The following is a 19,400-nucleotide window of genomic DNA, read 5'->3' as shown; positions in this document are numbered from 1 at the left end:
GCCGGGGCCAGTGACCCCAGCCACACTGACCACAGCCCAGGGGCTTTCAGGAGGGACAAGGCCCTGCCCTCCTCCCCCCAGGGAGAAACCCTGGGGTGGGAGGGACCCTGGGGAGGGAGGTGTCCTGGGGAAGGGGAAGGGCACTGGGGGGGGGGCTGGGGGAGGGGCCAAAACCCAGGCTGCGCCCCAGCCGGCCTGTCCAGTATCACTCCAGGGTCCACCGCTGGGCCCCTAAGGCCCAGCTGAGACCCTGTGGGGACCGCTGGTGAGTGGCCCCTTCTGGGCTGGGTATCCCAAGTCCGAGCCCAGCCCCCGCCCCCACAGCAGAGCAGGAGAGGTCTTGACTTTCCTCCTGCCCCAGCTGCCCGGCCCACACGGAGCAGGGAGGGTGGCCTGAGGCTTGGAGTGTGGGGCGCCCCGAGGCGCAGGTACAGGCAGAGCCCAGCCAGGAACAGGCCTGAGCATGTCCGCAGACAGGACAGCAGCAGGGGCACACCTGGGACCTTCGGGGTCGCCAGGGGAGGCGGGATCTGGACAGAACAGGAGCTGCAGGTGGGCCCAGGGGGCCAGTGGGCGCCACCCACAGAGGCGAAAGCAGGAGCTGCCCTCCCCTTAAGTAGGTGCAGAGGGTGACTCAGGACAGGTGACCCCAGGTGTGGGCAGGTGCGTCCCAGATGGAAACACCTGGAGCCAGAGATGGCCTCAGGCTGGGAGGACCCCACCCCCAGTGCCAGGGGTAGTGCAGGCCTGAGGGCTTCTCCTGCCCTGCTGGCCTTGCAGACCGAGGCTCCTTCCGGCAGCACAAGGCCTGGTGCGGCGTGGGGGCCCGTCAGGGGGAAGGGGTGGCGGTGGGGGGGCTCGGCACCCCTCAGCCTCCAGCAAGACATTGGGTGCCCACGGCGGCCCTACAGAACACTGACCAGGCACGGGGCCTCTGGCGTCCTCAGGCCTGGTGCGCGCTTCCCCAGGATGGACACACAGGGCAGGAGGTTGGCCCCCACCCTGCCCTCCCCACAGTGGCCGGAGCTGTGCCCCACCAGGCTCCTCACAGGACAGCACCTGCGCAGGCCCGGAGCAGCCCGCCCACCCGCCCGCCACGGGTCAGGGTCCTGAGCCCCGCAGAACTCAGACCACGCAGCGCCGCCCCAACTGCCTCGACCCTTCCTGACCCTCCACATGGGTGGCGGACACTGCCTGCGCCTGACAGCAGCCCTGGGCCTGCTGTGGCCCCAACCCCCGAGGGCCGCCAGCCCGAAACTGGAGCCAGCGCCTGGTCGTGCGGCACCTGCCCACAGACCCACCTGCCGGCGCACCTGAGCCGGCACACCTGAGCCAGGACACCTGAGCCAGCACACCTGAGCGGCACACGACTCCCCCCTGTGGCCACACGCTGGTCTTCAGCACCCGCTGGTCAGGATCCCTGAGTGCTCACTCCCTGTCTGCTCTGCAGTCAGGAGGCGGCGCTCGGCGCACCAGACGCCTTGCGGGGGTGGGCGCCCCCAGGCCAGACCAGCCGGAAGTCTGGGTGCGAACTTGTTTGGAAATTGGGTCCTGGTGGGCAGAGTCGTCCTGGGTCGGGGCTAACCCAGGAGCAGGGTCCCCAGGGAGGGGACCGGGCACACTGGCAGATCATGTGACGCTGAGGGGTTGGCGAGCAGGCGGGGAGGGGAGGCCCCTGCCAGCTTCCAGACAGCCGCAACACCTGGGCCTTGGCCCTCAGGCCTCTAGACACAGATGGAGCCCTCTGGGGCACAGAGGCTCAATGTGTGGGTGTTGCAGGGCCGCCAAGGACACCTGCTCGTCCTCCGGGGCTCTGGGGAGCCCTGGCCTCGCAGCGGCTCAGGCGTTCAGGGCGGCCAGTGTCCGAGGGCGGGCACCACGGGACAGGAGGAACAGGGAGCGTCTGGGGGCTGGGCGGGAGCCTGGGTGCGGGTCTCAATCTCCGGAGGGGCCGTGGGCCTGGAACCAGGGATCGCACATTGCAAACCAGGCCTGGAGAAGACACGGAGTATTTATGGATCCCTGCCCTAGAGATGGCCCTGGGGCAGCCCGGGCCGGCTCACCACACGGGGGCATTTCCTGTGGACACTTCTTTTTAAAAAAAATATAATAACTTAGTTAGCATTTTACATGCGGCCAAGCAAAGGCAGGGCGCCCTGGGCCACGTGGCCCTGGGGTCAGGTGCCCGCGAGGGCGGCCGGGCCCACGTCCTCAGACCCCACCTGGCAGGGGTTCAGTGCCCGCTGCTCTGCGTCCCTGTATGCCCGCTGGAAGTCCTGGAAGCGGGGCGCACAGCCCAGCTGGGCCTCCCCAAAGTGCATGTGTCCGGTGAAGAGGAACTCGCCGGGACCTGGCCGCACCCCGCACCGCAGCAGTGTGCTCACTCGGCCCCGCCAGCCGCCCTCAGGCGCCGGCCGGAAGACGCGGCTCTTCTGCCGGTATACCCGGCTCACTCGCAGGTGGATGGCCGAGGCCTGCCGCTCCGGCTCATGGGACACGTCCTGGATGGCGCCGCGCACGACTGTGGGGGGGAAGGAGGGATGAGGGGTGGGTGAGGGGGCCGCCCACCCCACTCCCCGCCCGCCTGTGCCCAGAGCCAGCCACATGCCCACTGGCCAGCAGGAGCCACCCTGGACCTGGGGGACCACGCAGCAGAGCCCGGGTCCACCGCTCCTCCCTCCAGGCTGTGCCCACCCAAGCCCTGCCCAGGCCTGGCCCTCCCAGCCAGCACCTCCCAGGGCCAGTCCCAAGTCCACCACCAAGGGCACGAGCTGCAGGCAGGCAGGCCGGTGGCTAGCGGTCACTCACCAAAGTCGCTGGTGCAGGCAGCCAGCAGCACCTCTGCATCGCTGCAAGGTCGGCAGGCGGCTGTGAGAGGGCAGGGTGGTCAGCAGCCCACGCAGGACCCGGTGGCTGCCATGGGCACTGCCCGTCCTTGCTGCCCACCCCTCTCTGCCTCGTGGCCAGGTGCGGGGGACGGGACAGTAGATGGGCTAGGGGCAGGTTGCATCCAGCCGATTCAGGGGACACCTGGGTGCACCCCAGAGTGTCCCTCACCAGGCCAGGCTACCTGCACACCCCCGACCCGGGTCCCACCACCCCACGGGGCCACAGTGGTGCCACCCACCCTCCTGCTGAGGCCGTGGGGCCTCCAGCTGACCAGCAGGTGCAGAGGGGCCTGGCCTTGGGCTCCAAACGCCCTTTGTAACACCCTTCACAGTCAACCCAGCTCTCAGCATCCCCAGAGGGCCCGGGGCTTTCCGCAGCCCAGCTGCCTCCCGTGAGGGCCTGCACCTCTGAGGGCTCGGCTGCGCTGGCGGAGCGAGAGCAGCCTTCCTGCCAGCCCCCACGTCCACACCCGAGCCTCTGTTGCACCTGCTCTATGTTTCCCAGTTTGGCGCGAATCCCCAGACGCCACAGGCGTGAGCATGCCCCGCCTCACCTGACTGCCCCCCGCCAGGCTGCCCACCGCCAGGCTCAGGGTGGCCACCCCAGGCGGGTGCAGTCCCTGCTGGGCAGAGCAGGGTCCTCGCAGGCCTGGGGAGCGTGCCCCGAGGCTGCGTCCTGCCCGGAGGAGGGCGCGTCCCAGCTTGGCTGAGCAAGCGCCTGACTCACACCCGCCCACCGCGGCCGCGTCTGACGCGGAACAGAGCCACGGAGCAGGACAGGCCTGTCGAGGCCCGGAGCCAGCCCGGCCCAGGCCGGCGGCCGGCGCCTCCCACCGGCCTGCCCCGTGCCTGCCCCCACGGGGTCCTCGGAGGGTCACGAGTCGGCTGGGGAGGGGCACAGGGTCCCCAGAGGGGGCTTCCTGCCCGGCCACATGCCAGGGGTGGGTGGGGAGGGCCTGTCCCAAGGTGAGGGGGCATCTGGAGATCCCGCACGGGGCTGGCGGGGCGAGAAGCCGTGAGCCCCAGACCCGCGGGGTGCAGCGCCATGACAAGCCCGCCGGCCCGGCCAGCCCACCTTGGAGGGCGGTCAGCGCACAGGCCAGGCGAGCCGTCCGCCGACCCCGAGGCTTGCGTCCCGGATCTGAGCTTCAGGAGCTGCGAAGCTACGGAAACAAACCCTGATGGGCTGGGGCCCCGGGCAGGGGCTGGGGTCTCAGATGAGCCCTGGGGGTGCACAGGAGACGGGAGAGGGGCCAGTCAGGGAGCGGGGGACAGCATGTCCCCAGCCCGGCAGGGGCCTGCAGTGGTGCGTCCAGACCTGCCAGGTGAGCGGGAGGTGGAGGGCGCCGTGTTGACCGGCAGCCAGGAGACAGGGCAGGGGGATGCAGGCCGTGGAGCGAGGCCCAGCTGCCCAAGGCCCACGGCCGCGCTGCCCCGAGGTGACCCCATGGGAGCTCGGATTCAACAGTCGTCCCCTGCGCCTGGCCTCACCCTCCCTCCCTCTTCCTGGCCAGGAAGTCAGGGAGCCACACCCTCCCTCGAGCCAGGGCGGACGCCAGGGCCACGCTGGGCAGAGGAGCCGCCAGGGCAGGCCCCCAAGCGCCACCCACAGGGCAAGGAGCTCTCCCTGTCACTCCTACCCTGGCCACTCGGCCCCATCAGGCGGGGCTGCCCCCAAGCTCTCAGGTGACAGAGGGGATCCGCAGAGGGGCTCTGAGGTCTCCAGGCAGGAGGGGAGGCCTGTGGGGCCCAGGTCCTCCCAGCGCCTCACTGGCCCGAGCAGCAGAGCGAGGAGGCCCTGTTCTGGGGGCCTAGCTGTGGGTCCAACGGCCGCCCCAACCCCAACCCAGAGTATGGGAGGGGCCGGGCGGGCCCCACTCCAGCTGGGAGAGAACCCCGCAGAAGGACTGCACCCCAAACTGCACAGCCGCCTTGCTGGCCGCACCCGTGTGCCGTCCCCATGGCCCAGCTGGTGCCCACATTCCTGGATGTGCCGGGCCGGGAGGAGCCACTGGCCGCCTGGGCTGACCTCAGCAGGGGTGGCCAGGGCTTTGCCCATGGCCCAGCGGCATCTGGCCACTTCCTGCCACCCCAGCCTCCCACCGGGGAGCAGCTGCCCTGGCCTCTCTCGGCATTGGTGCTGCTGGCGCATGTGTGCCGAGACTGGACGTGAGGCCAGCAGCCCAGCGCCCCACACCAGCCGGCCGCAGCCACGGACTATGTCCTCTCGAGATAGCACAGGCCAAAACCAAAGCCTCATCCCCAAGGGCGGGGGATGGTGGCCATCTAGCCCCAGGACAAGCCTCGGGCCTCCAGCCCCAGCAGGGGTGGGAGCCAACTCTGCCCGCCAGGGGCACCGGAGGCTGGGAGGAGGGGACAGTCCCCTGTGTGCGGCCGTCCGGGCACCACCACAGCCCCAGACTGCGCCAGCACTTGGGCGTGGGGGCGCGGGGCACCTCAGAACCCAGCCCCTCCAGCCTCCCATCCCACGCAGGCCAGCTCCCATGCTCACCGGAAGGCGCGTGCAGGTGGGAGCCAGCGCGGTGGCCCGTCAGCTCGTACTGGAAGCCGGTGGCCCTGCGGCTGATGTCCAGCTGCGGAGTGGCCTCCACGAACAGGCCGCCCTGCTCGAAGGGGAAGCACCGCACCTGGCCAGGCCCGGGCTCCCCGTCCCGCACCAGCAGCTTCAGTTCTCCAGTTTTTTCCAAATAAATATTGGCCCCCGAGGCGTCCTGGAGAGGCTTGACGCACAGCGTCAGGGGCCGGAGCGGGGACAGGGTGTTGGGCCGCAGGTTGACGATGAGCGCGCCGGTGGGGTACATCCACTCCACGGCGCCCGCGGCGCAGCGCAGGTACACCTGCTCCACCTCCTTCCTGTGCGCCTCGTGCGTCAGTCCGCTGCGGGGGAGGGACAGGGTCAGCAGGCGCCCCGCCCCAGGCCAAGGCCCCGCCCCCACCCCAAGGGGCCCCTGCCACCATCCCGCAGGAGGCCGGCCACCGCCATGTCTCCTGCAGCTCGGGGCCACCTCCGGGAACTGGTGGCCACCCAGCATCGGGCAACAGTAACCCCACACATCTCCCCACAGGCTCCCCCAGCACACCTGCTGCAGGACTCCAGGGCTGCAGGCCGGCAGCTGACCCCTCCCTCCAAGCCCAGTGCCTGCACCCCTGGCCTAAGGCGCACGAAGTGGGGAGACGGGGGAGAGGTGACAGCAGAGAACAGGGCTCTCCTGCATCAGCCCAGCAACAGCAGGGGCAGTGGAGGGAAGGGTGACCCCAGCGCCTGGCCCCCTGCAAGAGCAGACTGCTGGCTGCAAGGGTGCCCTACTGAGTCCGGGCAGGATGGGGTGCCGGCCCAGCCCATCGCCAAGACACCACTCTCTCTCCTGAGAGGCCACGTGGCTTCTCTCTGCTGACCACACTTTTTAAAATAAACTCAAGCATTATCACGGCCAGCCTGGGGTGGCGGGGAGGGTCCGCAGGCAGCGGGGGCCTGCAGGAAGCCGCGCTCTCAAGTCCGCGCGAGCCTCACTGCTGTTGTGCTCCACTGGCTGCTGGGCGCTGGCCGGGTGGGGCAGGCCCGGGACGTGGCTGGTGTTGTGTAGACAAGGCAGAGCCCCGAGGCCGGCCGGCGGGGACACACTGCAGCCCCGGCACCCGCACCAGAGCCCGCAGCCAGCCAGCTTTCCCGCATGGGGTCTGGTTCTGATCGGGGGCTCAGACAGGTTCCCCCACATTCTTGGGATTTTTATGTGGCATGAACAATGCCGCATTGAGTGTCCAGCCAGCCGAGGGAGCCCAGTGACCGCCACGGGGAGAGGCCCATGTCCTCGGCCCAAAAGCCTCACTGCCTGTGGATAGCCAGTGGCAGACCAGGGCTGCAGTCCGCCCGCAGGTCACCCACCGCAGGCCAAACCCAAGGGCCAAAGCCAGGGGACGCTCACAGGCCCCGTGAGGCTGGGGCAGCACCAGCCGGCGCGTGTGGGGTCAGGTCACGGGCGAGGGGCTGACCGCGCCATCATCGCCCACTGGACACAGCCAGGCTAGTCTGCCCCGGGCGCCCGGCCCGGCCCCAAGGGCCAGTGGGGGACCTGCCCCGTATCCAGGCACCGGCCCTCAACTTTCCCCAAAACCCCTCCTGTCCGAGGGATCACCTCCCTCCCGGCAACCCTGGGGTAGGGGAGCCACATGATAGGCCGTGCACCCCTCACTGAGTGGCCTTCATCAGGCAGCTCGCACCCCACCTGGTGGGCCAGAGGGAGCCCCATGGGCACAGGCGGGCACCCCACAGCCTCCCAGGATGGAGACCTGAGTGCGCACAGTGGCCCCTCACCCGCACGATGCCCATGGCGTCCCCGGGTCCAGGTACAGGGTGAAGGCCCACGTGGGCCCAGGCCCACCACCTCCCCTCCCCCAGCACCGCGGGGCCCACAGGACGTCAGGCCTCACGGCCTGCCCAGAAGGACCCCAGAGAATCCAGCCTGCAGCAGCCCTCTGGGTCTCCAGCACCTGCGGGCAGGAGGAAGGCCAGAGCCACCAGAGAAGCCAGCACTGCACCCCCGATGGTCAGCGTGGGGCGTCCCCGACATTCCCAAGAAATGCGGGAGGATGAGGCAGGACACAGCTCCACGTGGACCAGTGGGGCCCGGGTGGTGAGAGCTCGGCTTCCGCAGGGGGAGCGTCCAGTGGCGGCTCCAGGCAGACACTCCTGGAGCAGCCTGACGGGCAGAGGGCAGGGCATCCACCTCGGGGCCTTGGAAGGGTGGGTGGCTCCTGCCCACGTCACCAAGAGGAAGTGACAGCCGCTTGTTCGCCCCGTCAGGAAGCCCTCGATGGACCCTGGGAGCCACAGGCCCTGTGGCCAAGCCCCCGCGCAGGTGCAGCAGGTGCGGCCCTGCCCCGCCCCGCCCGGCCCGGCCCTGCCACAGCGGGAGTCCATGGTCCGCCTTTATGGCCACGGCCTGATAAAGCCCGTCCCAGGCCCACTTCGCTGCTTGGAAACTCAGGAGCACGTCCTGGCGCATCACATGCGCCGGCGCTATGGAGAGCCGCTCCCCCGACCGGCACAGTCGGCTGCACAGCGGCAGCCAGGCCCACCGCCACCCCGCCAGCTCCGTCGGCTGCTCCAGACACGGGCTGAAAAGTGGGGGGCAGTGCCGCCAGGCAGAGGGGGCTGCTCTGGGAACACGGCCCCGACTCCTCTCCGGACCCCACCCCAAGCTCCCCCGCCCTGCAGCCAGGCCTGCCTTTGGGCTAAGCGGGAGAGGACTGGAGGGAGCCCACGACCGAGGGCGCGCCGGCAGTCCTGAGGGTGCACAGGCACCCTGCTTCTCCTGGCAGGGACAGGAGGGAAAGGAACTCCTCCTGCTGCAAACACCTGCCTGGTCCGGCTGGAGAGCCCTGACCGGCTCTCCGTCCGGCGGAGACGCAGGCTCCCAGGCCAGGACTGGGTTTCTGTTTTTAATCGGCAGAGGCAGGACACCCCAAGGCTAGTGTGGGGGTGCGATGACTCGTCCGGCAGAGGCTGTGGGGCGGGGATCGTAGTTCGCAGCAGGGGAAAGGGCAGGCCAGGAGTGTGTCAGCCGGGGCTCGCGGCCAGCTCCGCTCTGGGGCTGCCCCCCCTGCAATCTCAGTTCCTCTACCCTGCTCTGGGGGGGCAGGCGGGCACCTCCCCATGCAGGGCCCGCAGGCTCTTCTAAGGGGGCGGGAAGGGGGCGTGGGGCGCGAGGCCGGTGCCCACAGAGCACTGGGGCTGCCAGTCCCCCGGAGGGCGCTGCCCGCTGCGGGGCCACCCTCTGGGGAGGGCACCAGGGGACCCCGCGAGGCCCGGCGCGAGGTGCCCGGAGCCTCCGGCCAAGGGGCTGGGCGAGGCCCGCTCCGGGCACCCCGACGCCCAGGCCCGGCCGGCCGCAGCCACGAGGCGTCGCCCCGCAAACGCGGGCTCCGCGGCGGCCCCGGCGCAAGACCGGCCCCGCGGAGGCGCGCGCAGGCCCGGGCCGCCCTCCCGCCGGGCCGCGCCCTGGCCTCGCCCGCGCCCCGGAGCTCCTCGCCCGTCCCTGGCCGGCGACAGCCCCGGGGCCGCGGGCGGCGGGGCGGGGGTCGCGGCCCGCGCTCCCCAAGGGCGGCCCGACCTTCCCCGCGGGGCGCAGGTGTCGCCGGCCGGGCGCCCGCAGAGGCCGCTCGCCCCAGGTCGCCGCCGCCGGGCTCGGGGGACCCTTCCCGCTCGCGGCCGCGCCGCCCGCAGGGCCCGAGGCCGGCGCCGACCCGCGGGCGCCCCAGCGCGGCCGGCCGGGCGGGCGGCGAGGGACCCGGGGGCCGCGCGGGTGTGGGCGGCCGGGCGTCCCCGCGCGCCGGGCCGGGCCGGGCCGGGCCGGGCCGGGCCGCCGCGGGCTCTTTTGTTCTCAGGCCGGAGCCGGGCCGGAGAGCGCGCCCCGCCGGTGCCGGCTCCGCGCCGCGGCCCCGCGGGCCGGAGGGAGGCGCGAGGCGGGGGGCGCGCGCGGACTCACCTCCCGCGCCAGCTGCAGCGGTCGCTGGAGTACTGGGCGCCCGCGCCGGCCAGCAGCGCGGCCAGCAGCAGCAGCAGCGGCAGCAGCGGCGGCGGCGGGCCGGGGCCTGGGGCGGGGGGCCGCGGCCGCAGCTGCCCCGCGCGTGCCCCGGCCGCCCGCGCCGCGCCCCGCATGCCCGGCCGGCTCGGCTCGGCTCCCGCTCGGCTCGGCCGCCGCCCGCGGCCGCGCGCCCGGAGACGCTCGCCCCGGCGCGGCCGGCGGGCCGGGCTCCGCTCCAGGCGGGTCACGGCGCGCGCCCCTCGCGCGCCCGGCGCGGCCGCCCGCCCATCCCCGCCGGCCCGGGCGCCCGAGCCGCTCGAGCCCCGGGAGCGCGCGGCCCCGACCCGCGTGGAGCCCCGCGTGGAGCCCCGCGCCGCAGCCCAGCCGCGTCTGGAGTTGCAAGTCCGCGGTCGGCGTCCCGGCACAGCTGGGGGGCGGGCCCGCCGGCGCCCCGCCCCGGCCCGGCCCGCCCCGGCCCGCCCCCGCGCCCCCGCCGCCCCGCGCCCCCGCCCCGCGCGCCCCGCCCCGCGCGCCCCGCCGGCGCTGGGCCGCCGTGGAGGGGCGGGGGCGCGCGAAAGGCCGGAGGAGTCAGGCCGGACCACGGAGTCGGGGGCGGGAGGGGCGGGGGCGCGGGGGAGAAGGGGGGGCGCGGGGGACGAAACTGAGACCCGGGCCGAGCGCCTGGCGGCCGGTGCCACGTCTAAGCCCTCGCGGCCTGCGGCCCCTCCCGGCCAGGCGCCCGCGGTGCCGGCTCTGAGCCCCCAGCCTGGGCGCCAGCGTGTCCTGCGCCTGCTCCCCGCGGCCGGGCCTGCTCCCCGCAGGTTCGGCGGGGTCCGGTTCTGCTGAGCGGAGACCCTGCTGTGGCTGATGGTGTAGCCAAGTGGCGGCCGGTGCGCCCTGGACACCGCCCGAGTACAGGAAGGCCCCGGCCGGCACCCTCCTGCGGGCAGCGCCGCCCCTGCGGCCGGCCGGGCCTCGGGACAGTGCAGACCGGCCGCTGTGCTCTCCGGCCGATCGCCTTTAACGAGGCAAACCGCCCCCCATACTGCAAACGCCCTCGGAGACCCCAGGACCCAGCTGCCGAGGCTGAGGGCTCAGCCAACACCCAGAGGGGCACGGCAGCCCGGCCCCGGGGCAGCGTCTCCTGGCCCGGTGCCCCCGAGAGGAGGGCGAGGGCCTTCCGGGCAGCACCACGGCCGTCCAGGCCCTGCTCCAGCCCAGACACACTCCAGGAGCAATGTCGCTGCCCCCGGGGCTCCCTCACAGTGATGTGCAGGCCGCAGCTCCTCAGCTGGCCGGGGGTGGGGTGACCACACTGGGCAGGCTGGAGGTGCAGGGCCCAGCATGGCCAGCACAGGCCTGGGAGGGGGAGGCGGGCCTCGGGCTGCCAGGCGAGGATGCCGGCTCACCCTGGAAGGAGTCCGCCTGGCCCTAGGACTGAGCAGGCCTGTCCATCCCCAAAGGGTCCTCTCACAGCGTGGAGGGGTGGGATGGGCTGGGGGCTGCAGGACCCCCGTGTCACAAATGCGGAGGTGGGCCTGCTAGGGCTTCGCCTGCCCGCCGGCCCTGGTGGCGGAGAGGCCGTCTCTGGGGCCCTGGAGCTGGCCAGCCCAGGCCCAGGGCTCCGTGGCTGCGGGGAGCTGCTGCCCCCAGCCCAGGTGTCCTCTCTAAAGCTGAGAGGATAGAGCAGGCGCAGCCACAGGTCGCCCCCGAGTCAGCACCGCCTTGGGCCCGCACGTCTGCTGAGGGCTGGGAGGGCCTGGCCTTGCTGCTGTCAGGCCTTCTCCCTCGGAACCTCCCTGGGACGCAGGTGCCTCCAGATTCCTGGAGGGTCCCTGAGCAGGAATTTCCAGATCCCCTCCTGACAGGCGAGGGTGGGGCTGCAGCTGCAGAACTGGTTGCCCGGCTTCTCAGGCCTGGCAGGTTCCTGCTGCCAGCAGGCGGCCTCCTTGACCGCCTGCAGGCCCTGGGGGCTGAGGGGGCCGTGGCTGTCACCCAGGGCCCAGCCAGGACACAGACCCCTGAGGGTTCTACCTGGGGGGCCTTGCCAGTCACAGAAGAGGGTCCCCCTGGCAGCAAGAGGACCTTGGGGCTGTTACTCCACCATGGCTGGGCTGGGGAAGCAGTGGGGGCCTTCCCAGTGCTTGTTTCACCTGATGAGCCCCGGAAAGGGCCATGGCCAGGCCACCCCCAGGGGAGGAGCTGGACATCGTGGTGTCCCGGCTGGACCCCTGGCTTCTTTCACGGCCCCCAGCGTGAGGCAGCTGGAGCCAAGGAGCAAAACTGCTCCCCACCAGGCCTGTCCTGCACCCCAGGCCTGCAGGGACCCCTGCGGACAGCAGCCACAGACCCAGGCCCCCAGCCTAGGGCTGCCTTGACCACGCCCCCCCCCACCCAGGGGCCTGGGCACTGAGAGGCCAGTAGAAGGGCCGCAGCAGTGAAGGCTGAGGCCTGTGGCCACCTCCAGCTCCCGGGCCCAGCCACATGGGCAGTGGTGGCTCTGTAGGTCGAGCTCACCTTACTCACCGCTTCTGTGGTCAGGACCCTTGCTGCCCGAGAGGGCCGCATGTGGCCAGGCAGGGAGCCCGGCAGTTGCCCACCCACTGTCCCCGGTGCTGTCCCAGTCGGAGCCACCTCGGGTCTGGCTGACTGGGCTGCGGGGCCAGGTCTGCTTTTGTGTCCTGGGCACCTGCCGGGGCTTCGGGGGTCCACATGCAGCCGGGCAGGCGGCCATGGCCCCAGCTCGCCAGGGAGGGGTGGCGGCAGCTCTCGCTGGCCCACGGCCCCCAGCACCCTCAGGACCTCTAGGTCATGTTCCCAGATGCGCCCGGTTGTATTCCCAGATGCCCCCAGATGTCGCGCTGCTTTGGGGACCGGCCACCCACACCAGCTCGCTAGAGCCTGCTCGCCCCACCCGCCTCTGCCTTTGGGGTCGTGGCCTGGTTCCAGCCCACCCCCTTGTGGTCCCCGCCCCCGGCCTGCCCACCCCTGGTGGGTCCATTTTGCTGATCTCTTGAGGGACATGATGGTTGAACTTGTAGTCGGTCGACAAACAGGCCCAATGCTATGATCAGACGCGCAGGCGCCGCAGGAGCCAGCAACATGTAATTACAGCGCGGCCACGCCCAGCTGCGTCGGAGCTGGACCCCACAGCCAGCACAGCAGGGCGGGCTTGGTACTGGACTCCCCTCCACCGGACCGAGGGCCCCGCCTTGAGGCAGCGCCCAGCGGGGACTTGGCTGGCAGGGAAGCTCTGGGAGCACCTCAGGAGGGGCTGGCCGCAGCAGAAGGTGAAACCGCACCTGGAGGGGTGGCGTGACATCGAGTGGCCTCCAGGGCTGACCACGGGTGGCCAGCAGGTCTGCGCAGGGGCCAGGGCTGTGAGTGTCCGGAGTCCCCAGGGGCTGAGCCGGAGCTGGGCCTCTGCCTTCGAGGCACTGACAGCCCCCGGGGCTGCCTTGGGAGGGGGCGCGGTGTCCTTCCCCACCAGGAGCAGAAGACTGAGAGGGGGAGTGTGGTCAAGCAGAACTCTTCCCGCAGAGGCCCAGCCTCCGCCCCTGTCCCCACACCTGCCCGTCTGCAGGCCCTGGGCCCAGGCCGGTGGCTCTGCCAGAGGGAGCGTGGCCCTAAGGGTGTGCTGGGGCAGTCTCCAGGCGCGACATCTGGAGGACAGGGCCCTCGCCCAGAGACCCCCTTCCGTGCCGAGGCCCCGCCCCTCTCCCTGCGCTGGGCTCTAGGCCAGAAGTAGAAGCCCCCGTGCTCCCAGGGGGTGCTCCCACGGGGTGCTCAGGGGGCCACACCCCACTGGAATCGGGCTGCAGCCACAGCATGCCCTGACCGTGCTGGCCACTGCGTAAAGCAGCTCCTTCACCTGCTCACTCAGGGCTGCCGGGCTCACCACTGGGCCAGCTTGACGGAGGATGGAGACGATGACGGACCGGGCTCATCCTCCTGGGTCTGCCGGAGGCGGACACCAGCCCCTGGTGACCTTTCAGTGGGCGCCAAGTGGGAACAGACGGGGGGGAGGGCATGGGGCCGAGCCCCAGGTCTGAGTCAACTGTCAGCGTGCAGGGCAGTGGCCCCCAGACGCCACGGGGCCTGCAGGCTGCCCCCAGGACACAGCAGCCTTGGGAGAGTGTCCAGACCCAACAGTGTCAGTCCCAATGGAAAATCGGCAGGAGGGCACCTGCCTCTCAGCCCCGGGCACCTCTCCTTCCGCACATGTGTGGGCAGGAGGGGGCAGGTGTGGGCACGAGTGGACAGGTGTGGGCACCTGTGGGCAGCCCTCCCGCAGCCCGATCGGCCCTTCACTGCATACGCAAGCAGGAGCGGCCAGGGCCTGGCGCCATCACCCGAGGCCGCCTTGCTCGCTGCAGGGAAGTCCACCTTCCCGAGCATCGGAGTAAGGGCCACAGCCCCTGCTGGGCACTGCCAGGAGCCTCAGTCCCTGGAACTGTGTCTTCAGCCTCTGCGGGGCTCACTGGACAGTGCCGCGGCCCCAGCAGCTGCGTCCTGCCCTGAGTCAGCCCATTCACACCCCGATCCCGGCCAGGCCTGCGGGGACCAGCCTCTGCCTGCGGGGTGGCCGTCGGGTCGCTAGGTCTGGCACAGAACGTCGATGGGGCCTCTGGGCATGCCAGGGGATGGGGGAGAACCAACCCCACCCCTGTGGGGCCCTCACTGGGGTACCCCGGGCTGCGGCAAGGGCTGGGGGGGACAGTGCACCTTGTGTTCACTGTCCAGGAACTGCCACCCCAGGCTTGCCCTGCTATGTGCCCGGGTTGGTCCTGCCTGGCTGGCACGGGCAGCTCTGGGTCACACCCGTGACTCAGCGGAGCAGGCAGGGGCGGCCATAAACACCTCGTCCAGGCCAGCAGGTGGGGCCGAGTCTCCCGCCACCTCCCGCCTGCAGGAGGCCAGACAGCCAGTGACTCAGGGTCGCCCCCTGCCGGGAGGTAGTGCAAGAAGGGCAGCCCGGGACAGGAGGGCCACTGCCCCCTCACCCGAGGTCCTGTGGGGTGGATAGCCCCAGCCAGAGCCGGGGAAAGCAGGCAAAGCGGCCTGGGGGACGGGGCGCCCCGGGCACCTCAGCCACCTGCCCAGTGGGGCCAGGGATGGGGTGGTCCAAGGGGAGCTGGCCACCTGCATGCTGCAGGCCCTGGAGACCGTGGCTGCATCAAAGCTGAGGCTGGGAGGGGCGAAGGGGCAAGCAGGAGTGGGGACCCCAAACCCCACTAAGCCGCCTGGGTGCGGGCTGTGGCCGCAGCCAGAGCCGGCCCCCTGTTGGACCTAAACCAGGGAACGCAACGGTGAGTGAGGCTGTGGCTCCAGCGGGGAGGACGGGAGGCTCCAGCTGGACCCCACTGCAGGCCCCGCCCGCCCCGCCGCCCTCGCACCCCGGGGCGGTGCTCGCCCAGCTGGACATACCCGCAGGCCAGGGCACCACGCAGGGGCGGGGCTGGAGGTCCGGGGCACCTGGAGGAAGGACTCAGGTGAGGGGCACCCTGTTCCGCCTGGACGGGGCCTCGGGCCCCTGGCTCCGGATGGACCCGCCACCAGCCCGCAGGCTGGGCCGCCCCGGCTACAGGACACTGGGCAGCGCTCACGGCGCCAGAGCCCTCCCTGCCCTGCGGCCCCACCAGGACCGTGGGTGGGCGCTGCTGCAGCTGTGGGACCCCCGGCCCCCAGCACAGCTGGCATCATTTGGGGGCACCACCTGTGCATCCATCCACCCTCCCCTCTGCAAAGGGGTTTTGGCATCCCAGCGTGGACCCCACGGGGGCCGGCACACACGGCTCGGGGGCAGGGATGCGCCAGCCCAGGGCAGCGAGGGCCGGTGTCTGCATGCCCGGCCCAGGGGCTTGCGGGCAGCAGGGCCTCACAGCCTGGGGTGCGGCCTGGGTGAGACGGTCCCCTCGCCCGGCCCAGGCGCCCGGCGAGTCCCTGCGCTGTCTCAGACGCCAGGGCTCCGGCGCCGTGTGCACGCGCTGGCACGTGTCTTGGCGTGCACGTGTAGCCCACGTGTGTGCCGTGAGTGTGCACGTGTGCTGCGCAGTGTGCCGGCATGTGTCTCTGTGTGCCTCGTGTGTGCGTGTGCCGTGTGAGCATCACACGCGTGTGTGGCGCAGGGTGCCAGCGTGTGTCTGCAGGAGCCTCATGGGAGCGTGCTGCGGCTGGCGGGCTCCGCGCCGGGTCTTCCCGGCCCGGCCCCGGGGCAGAGCTGGCGTCCGACTGTGGGGCTGGGTGTCCGTGCCCGAAGCGCCTGGGGGCACAGCGGCCGTGGCGCCAGCTCTGGGGCAGAGCAGAAGGAGCCAAGTCTGCTGGTGTCAACAGGAAGCTCTTTTGTCGGCGCTTTGGAACCCGCCTGCTCCGGCCTCTTTCAAGTCCGGCCGAGGGGCGGGCAGAGCGGCTGCCATCTCCCTGGGTGACCAGCCTCTCCGTGTCCACAGTCTCCTTCTTGGCCACCCCAGCTGCTGCCCCACATTCCCTCCCGCCCTGCTAGGCCTCGGGGGCCAGCCCCACAGCAGACGGGGCCGCTGGGGCTGGAGCCCACTGTACCCTGCCCTGCCCGCCCTCGCGGGGACTTCACCTCGCTCCCCTCAGCCCTGCCCATGCCCTTGAGGGAGACCAAAGAGCCATCCCAGAGCGCCTGGCAGCTGATGCTGGGCTCCCTGTCTCCCCAGGCATACCCACACTGACCCCTTACCCAGAGGCGCCAGCTTCTGCCATCCAGGACTCTGCTCCTGCAGCCCAGCCCGGCCCCAGGAGGCAGGACCTTGCTCTGTGCTGCCCCGAGAAGCCCCTCCTAGGTGGCAGGCAGGGCCTGGTGGGCTTGCAGCGCACGCGGCCAGTGGGGAGCCCGCAGCTGTCCAGCGCCTTCTGAAGAGGCCTGCTCTGCTGGGGGTCCCGGCACCCCGTGCCCACCATCCAGGCACCCGCCCACCATGGCGCAGGCAGCCGCAGCCCCCAGACGTGCAGTGCCCGGCACACAAGCGCTGGCCCTCACTGTGCCCGTCCCCTGCTGGCACATGTGGTTTTCAGGGACTGCAGGTCACTCTGGACATTTCCTGAAAACAATCATTTTGGTGAATGTCGAGGATAGTTTTCCAAAAAAAGAGGGTGTAGGATTGTTGAGCTTTCTAGCAGCCGGTGGGGCCGCCACATGCGGGGCCTGGCGGCCCACGTCCACGCGGGCCCTGCCCGTCCTCCCTGGCCAGCTGCTGGGTTTTACGTGCTGCGGACACAGCGTGGGGCACGGGATGGCTCCGGACACTGTCTTCGTCCGATTGACGAGACTTCTGCACTTCCGCGACGTCCCAGCAGAAAGCGCCAACCACAAAAGGCAAAACGAGCTTCGTTGGTGCCGGTGCCATCTCAGCCCCACAGCCGGCCGAGCTGCCTCCCGCCCCGCCCAGAGCACACTCCTGCGGCCGGCGGCCACGGGGACCAGGCACAGGTCTCCCCAGGGGCCTGTGATGCCTGTGGGTGGCAGGAGCTGCACCGAGAAGGGGCACAGAGCAAGGGAGCCCCACCGGGTCTGCTGGGGAGTGCGGCCAGGAGAGGATTCTCCTGGTCCCCCGAGTCCTGGAGCAGGGCAGCCAGCTGGGGCCAAGGCCCACTGTGTCCATGCGGTGAACACAGCCTGGGGGCAGGCGGTTGTGGAGCCGGGCGGGGGGATCCTGGCCGTCACTGGCGCTCTGCTGTGGGAGGCCCAGCTGCCAGGTGCCCACAGGAAGCTGGCGCACCCAGTGGGGTCCAGGCGGGCGCCCAGACCACGAATGTGGGCCGGGGCTCTTCATGGGCCAGCAACAGGCAGCGGCACCCAGGCCTGGCTCCCAGGGGTGGGGGGCCCTGCCCCTGCCTTCGAGGGTGCTGGGGGTGGGCCCCTAGGTGGGCAGTGGCCCCCACCCCTGGCTCACCTGGGGCCCTCTCCCTCCTTCCAATTCCCTGTTCTGGCTCCGCATCAGCTGCTAGCTCATGTGGGGCTGGACTCCGCGGCCTCTGGGGTGGGTGGTGGACAGAAGGACCCCGTGGGGGTGGCCTGGGGCAGGGTGGGCGCACTGAGGTAGCCCCACAGGGTAGGCAGGCTGGTGGGTCTCTTGGGCGAGAGGGCAAAGGCGAGGCTCAGGGCTTTGTGCTGAGCCTTTCCTTACTGGGAAGATGGTCACCGGCATGGAAGCGGGCAGAGCGCCGGGCGTCCCCCAGGAAGGCAGCTCAGCCCTGGGCTCCTGGTTCAGGGCCACCTGCTCTGGGCCCACAGGCCGGGAAGCTGCCCCAGGCCGCCACGCTGTCCGCACAGGCACCAAGCCTCTCCCCTGGGTGACCTAGCGCTGCTCTGAGCCAAGGGGGTGGCCGCTCAGGGCTGGCCACTGTGGGGAGGGGGCTCACGGCCGCTGCCCGTCGGGGCGCACCCTCTCCAGCGTGGACAGAAGTCCCGAACCCGGTCTGGCCCCTCATTAAGTGAGCAGGCAGCGGAGCCACGCCGGCCGGGACTGCTCCTCGAAGCTCACCTCCCAGGGCCTCCGTGCTGAGAGGCACAGGGGTTCTGCGTCCTGGGCTGCGGCCGGGATCCCCAACTTCCAGCGTTTACAGAGCCGCTGCCAAGTGCTGGCCCTGTGGGGCATGTGGCCCAGGAGCCCCCACTAGACACCGCCCGGTGACCCTGCCCCCTCCTGAGACTCTGTCCCCTCCTGGACCTCACCTACTCCCGGACTCCATGCCCCCAGGACCCCCTCCCCGGGAACCCCCAGCCCTACCCCCAGCAGTCGGGTTTGGGGAGGCGCGGCATTAGGACCGCGCGTCCACTTGGCTGCGCCACGGCTGTGGAGAGCCCGGCACCCGCACCCTCCAGGGCAGCCGGCGGGGTGGCGGGCATGGCCTGCTCCCCAGGGACCCAGGCGCCGGGCACAGGGCCGGAGCAGCAGGTGTCCTGTGGCCTGTGTGCTGCCAGCCACACCTGGGGGCTGGCGGGAAGCCTGGTGTTGGGGTGCAGGCTGTCCCCATGAAACGCGACCCGGTCCTCTGGCACTCACAGGCCCCCAGACTCCAGGCGGTGGCCGCCCCAATCCCCACATGCCTTTAGCCCGGCTTCGTGGAAGTGCCACGTGCAGGTCTTCTTGTATCTTCGTTTTTTTAAGATCTTATTCGGGGCCTCCCTGGGGGCGCAAGGGGTTCAGCACAGGCTAGACGCGGTCGCGGCCCCTGGGCACGAGCCGGGGCCCCGGGCAGGGAGCCGCCCGCGGCCAGCAGACCCTCCTGCCTCCCGCGGCCCCTCGGGTGTCCCGGTCCCGGGGGTGTCCTCTCGCGCCGGCCGGCCGCGCCCCGGGCTGAGGGGACCCACAGACCGGCGGGGCGGGACGGGCGCCGGGGGGGCTGCGCGCCGTGGGCATCTCCGCGGCCGGCTCGGGCCGCCCTTGGGCAGGGCCGGCGGGTGCCCAGCGGGCAGCGCGGCCTGGACACGGCGGACACGCGGCCGCACCCCGGGGCCCTCCCGGCCGCGCCCCGCGCCTGCGCCTCGCCCGGGAGCCCCCGGCGGCGGGGTCCGCGCGAGCCGGGCCCGTAACTCGGGCGACCTGGCCGCGGGGCGCGGGGGGCGCGGGGGGCGCGGGGCGCGGGGGGCGCGGGGGGCGGCGAGCCCCGGCCCTGACCACCGGCGGCCCCGCGTCCGCGAGCGGCCCCGCCCCCAGCCCCGCCTCCCCGGGAGATCCCGGCGTCTCACCCCAAGTTCCGTCGGGTCAGCCCCGCCCCCCCCGCCGCCGCCCAGGAGGCCCCGCCCCCCGCGGCCCCGCCCCGCCCAGGAGGCCCCGCCCCCCGCGGCCCCGCCCCGCCCCCGCGGCCCCGCGCACGCGCCGTCCGGAGGAGGCGGAGGCGGCGCGGCCATGGCGGCCCGGGGGGGCCCGGCGCGGCCCGCGCGCTCGTGGTAGGTGCCGCCCGCGCCCCCGCCCCGCGCCCCCCCCGCCCCCCGCCC

At 71.9% G+C, this 19,400-nt stretch overlaps 1 protein-coding gene across 1 annotated transcript; it reads right to left on the bottom strand.

Annotated features, from left to right (window-relative positions):
* Positions 1-1,905: 1,905 nt before the first annotated feature.
* METRNL (meteorin like, glial cell differentiation regulator) lies at positions 1,906-9,567 on the bottom strand. Its single transcript, XM_037492197.2, has 4 exons — positions 9,395-9,567; positions 5,401-5,786; positions 2,809-2,868; positions 1,906-2,521 (listed from the first exon to the last, which is right to left on the bottom strand). Exons 1-4 carry the CDS (start codon positions 9,565-9,567, stop codon positions 2,178-2,180), a joined length of 963 nt encoding a protein of 320 aa, XP_037348094.1. The 3' UTR covers positions 1,906-2,177.
* Positions 9,568-19,400: the final 9,833 nt, after the last annotated feature.

This window comes from Talpa occidentalis, unplaced genomic scaffold (assembly GCF_014898055.3).
Source record: "Talpa occidentalis isolate TD23 unplaced genomic scaffold, MPIMG_talOcc4v2.1 talOcc4.7, whole genome shotgun sequence".
Classification (NCBI taxonomy): domain Eukaryota; kingdom Metazoa; phylum Chordata; class Mammalia; order Eulipotyphla; family Talpidae; genus Talpa; species Talpa occidentalis.
This window is presented reverse-complemented; position numbering and strand designations above follow the sequence as displayed.

Bases quoted from the DNA above. Each gene is read 5' to 3' on its own strand.
- METRNL (XM_037492197.2), bottom strand. From the start codon at position 9,567: ATGCGGGGCGCGGCGCGGGCGGCCGGGGCACGCGCGGGGCAGCTGCGG. The intron at 5,787-9,394 runs GTGAGTCCGCGC...CCTCCCCCGCAG, and splicing joins CGCTGCAGCTGGCGCGGGAG to CGGACTGACGCACGAGGCGC. The intron at 2,522-2,808 runs GTGAGTGACCGC...TCCCCCCCACAG, and splicing joins TGCCTGCACCAGCGACTTTG to TCGTGCGCGGCGCCATCCAG.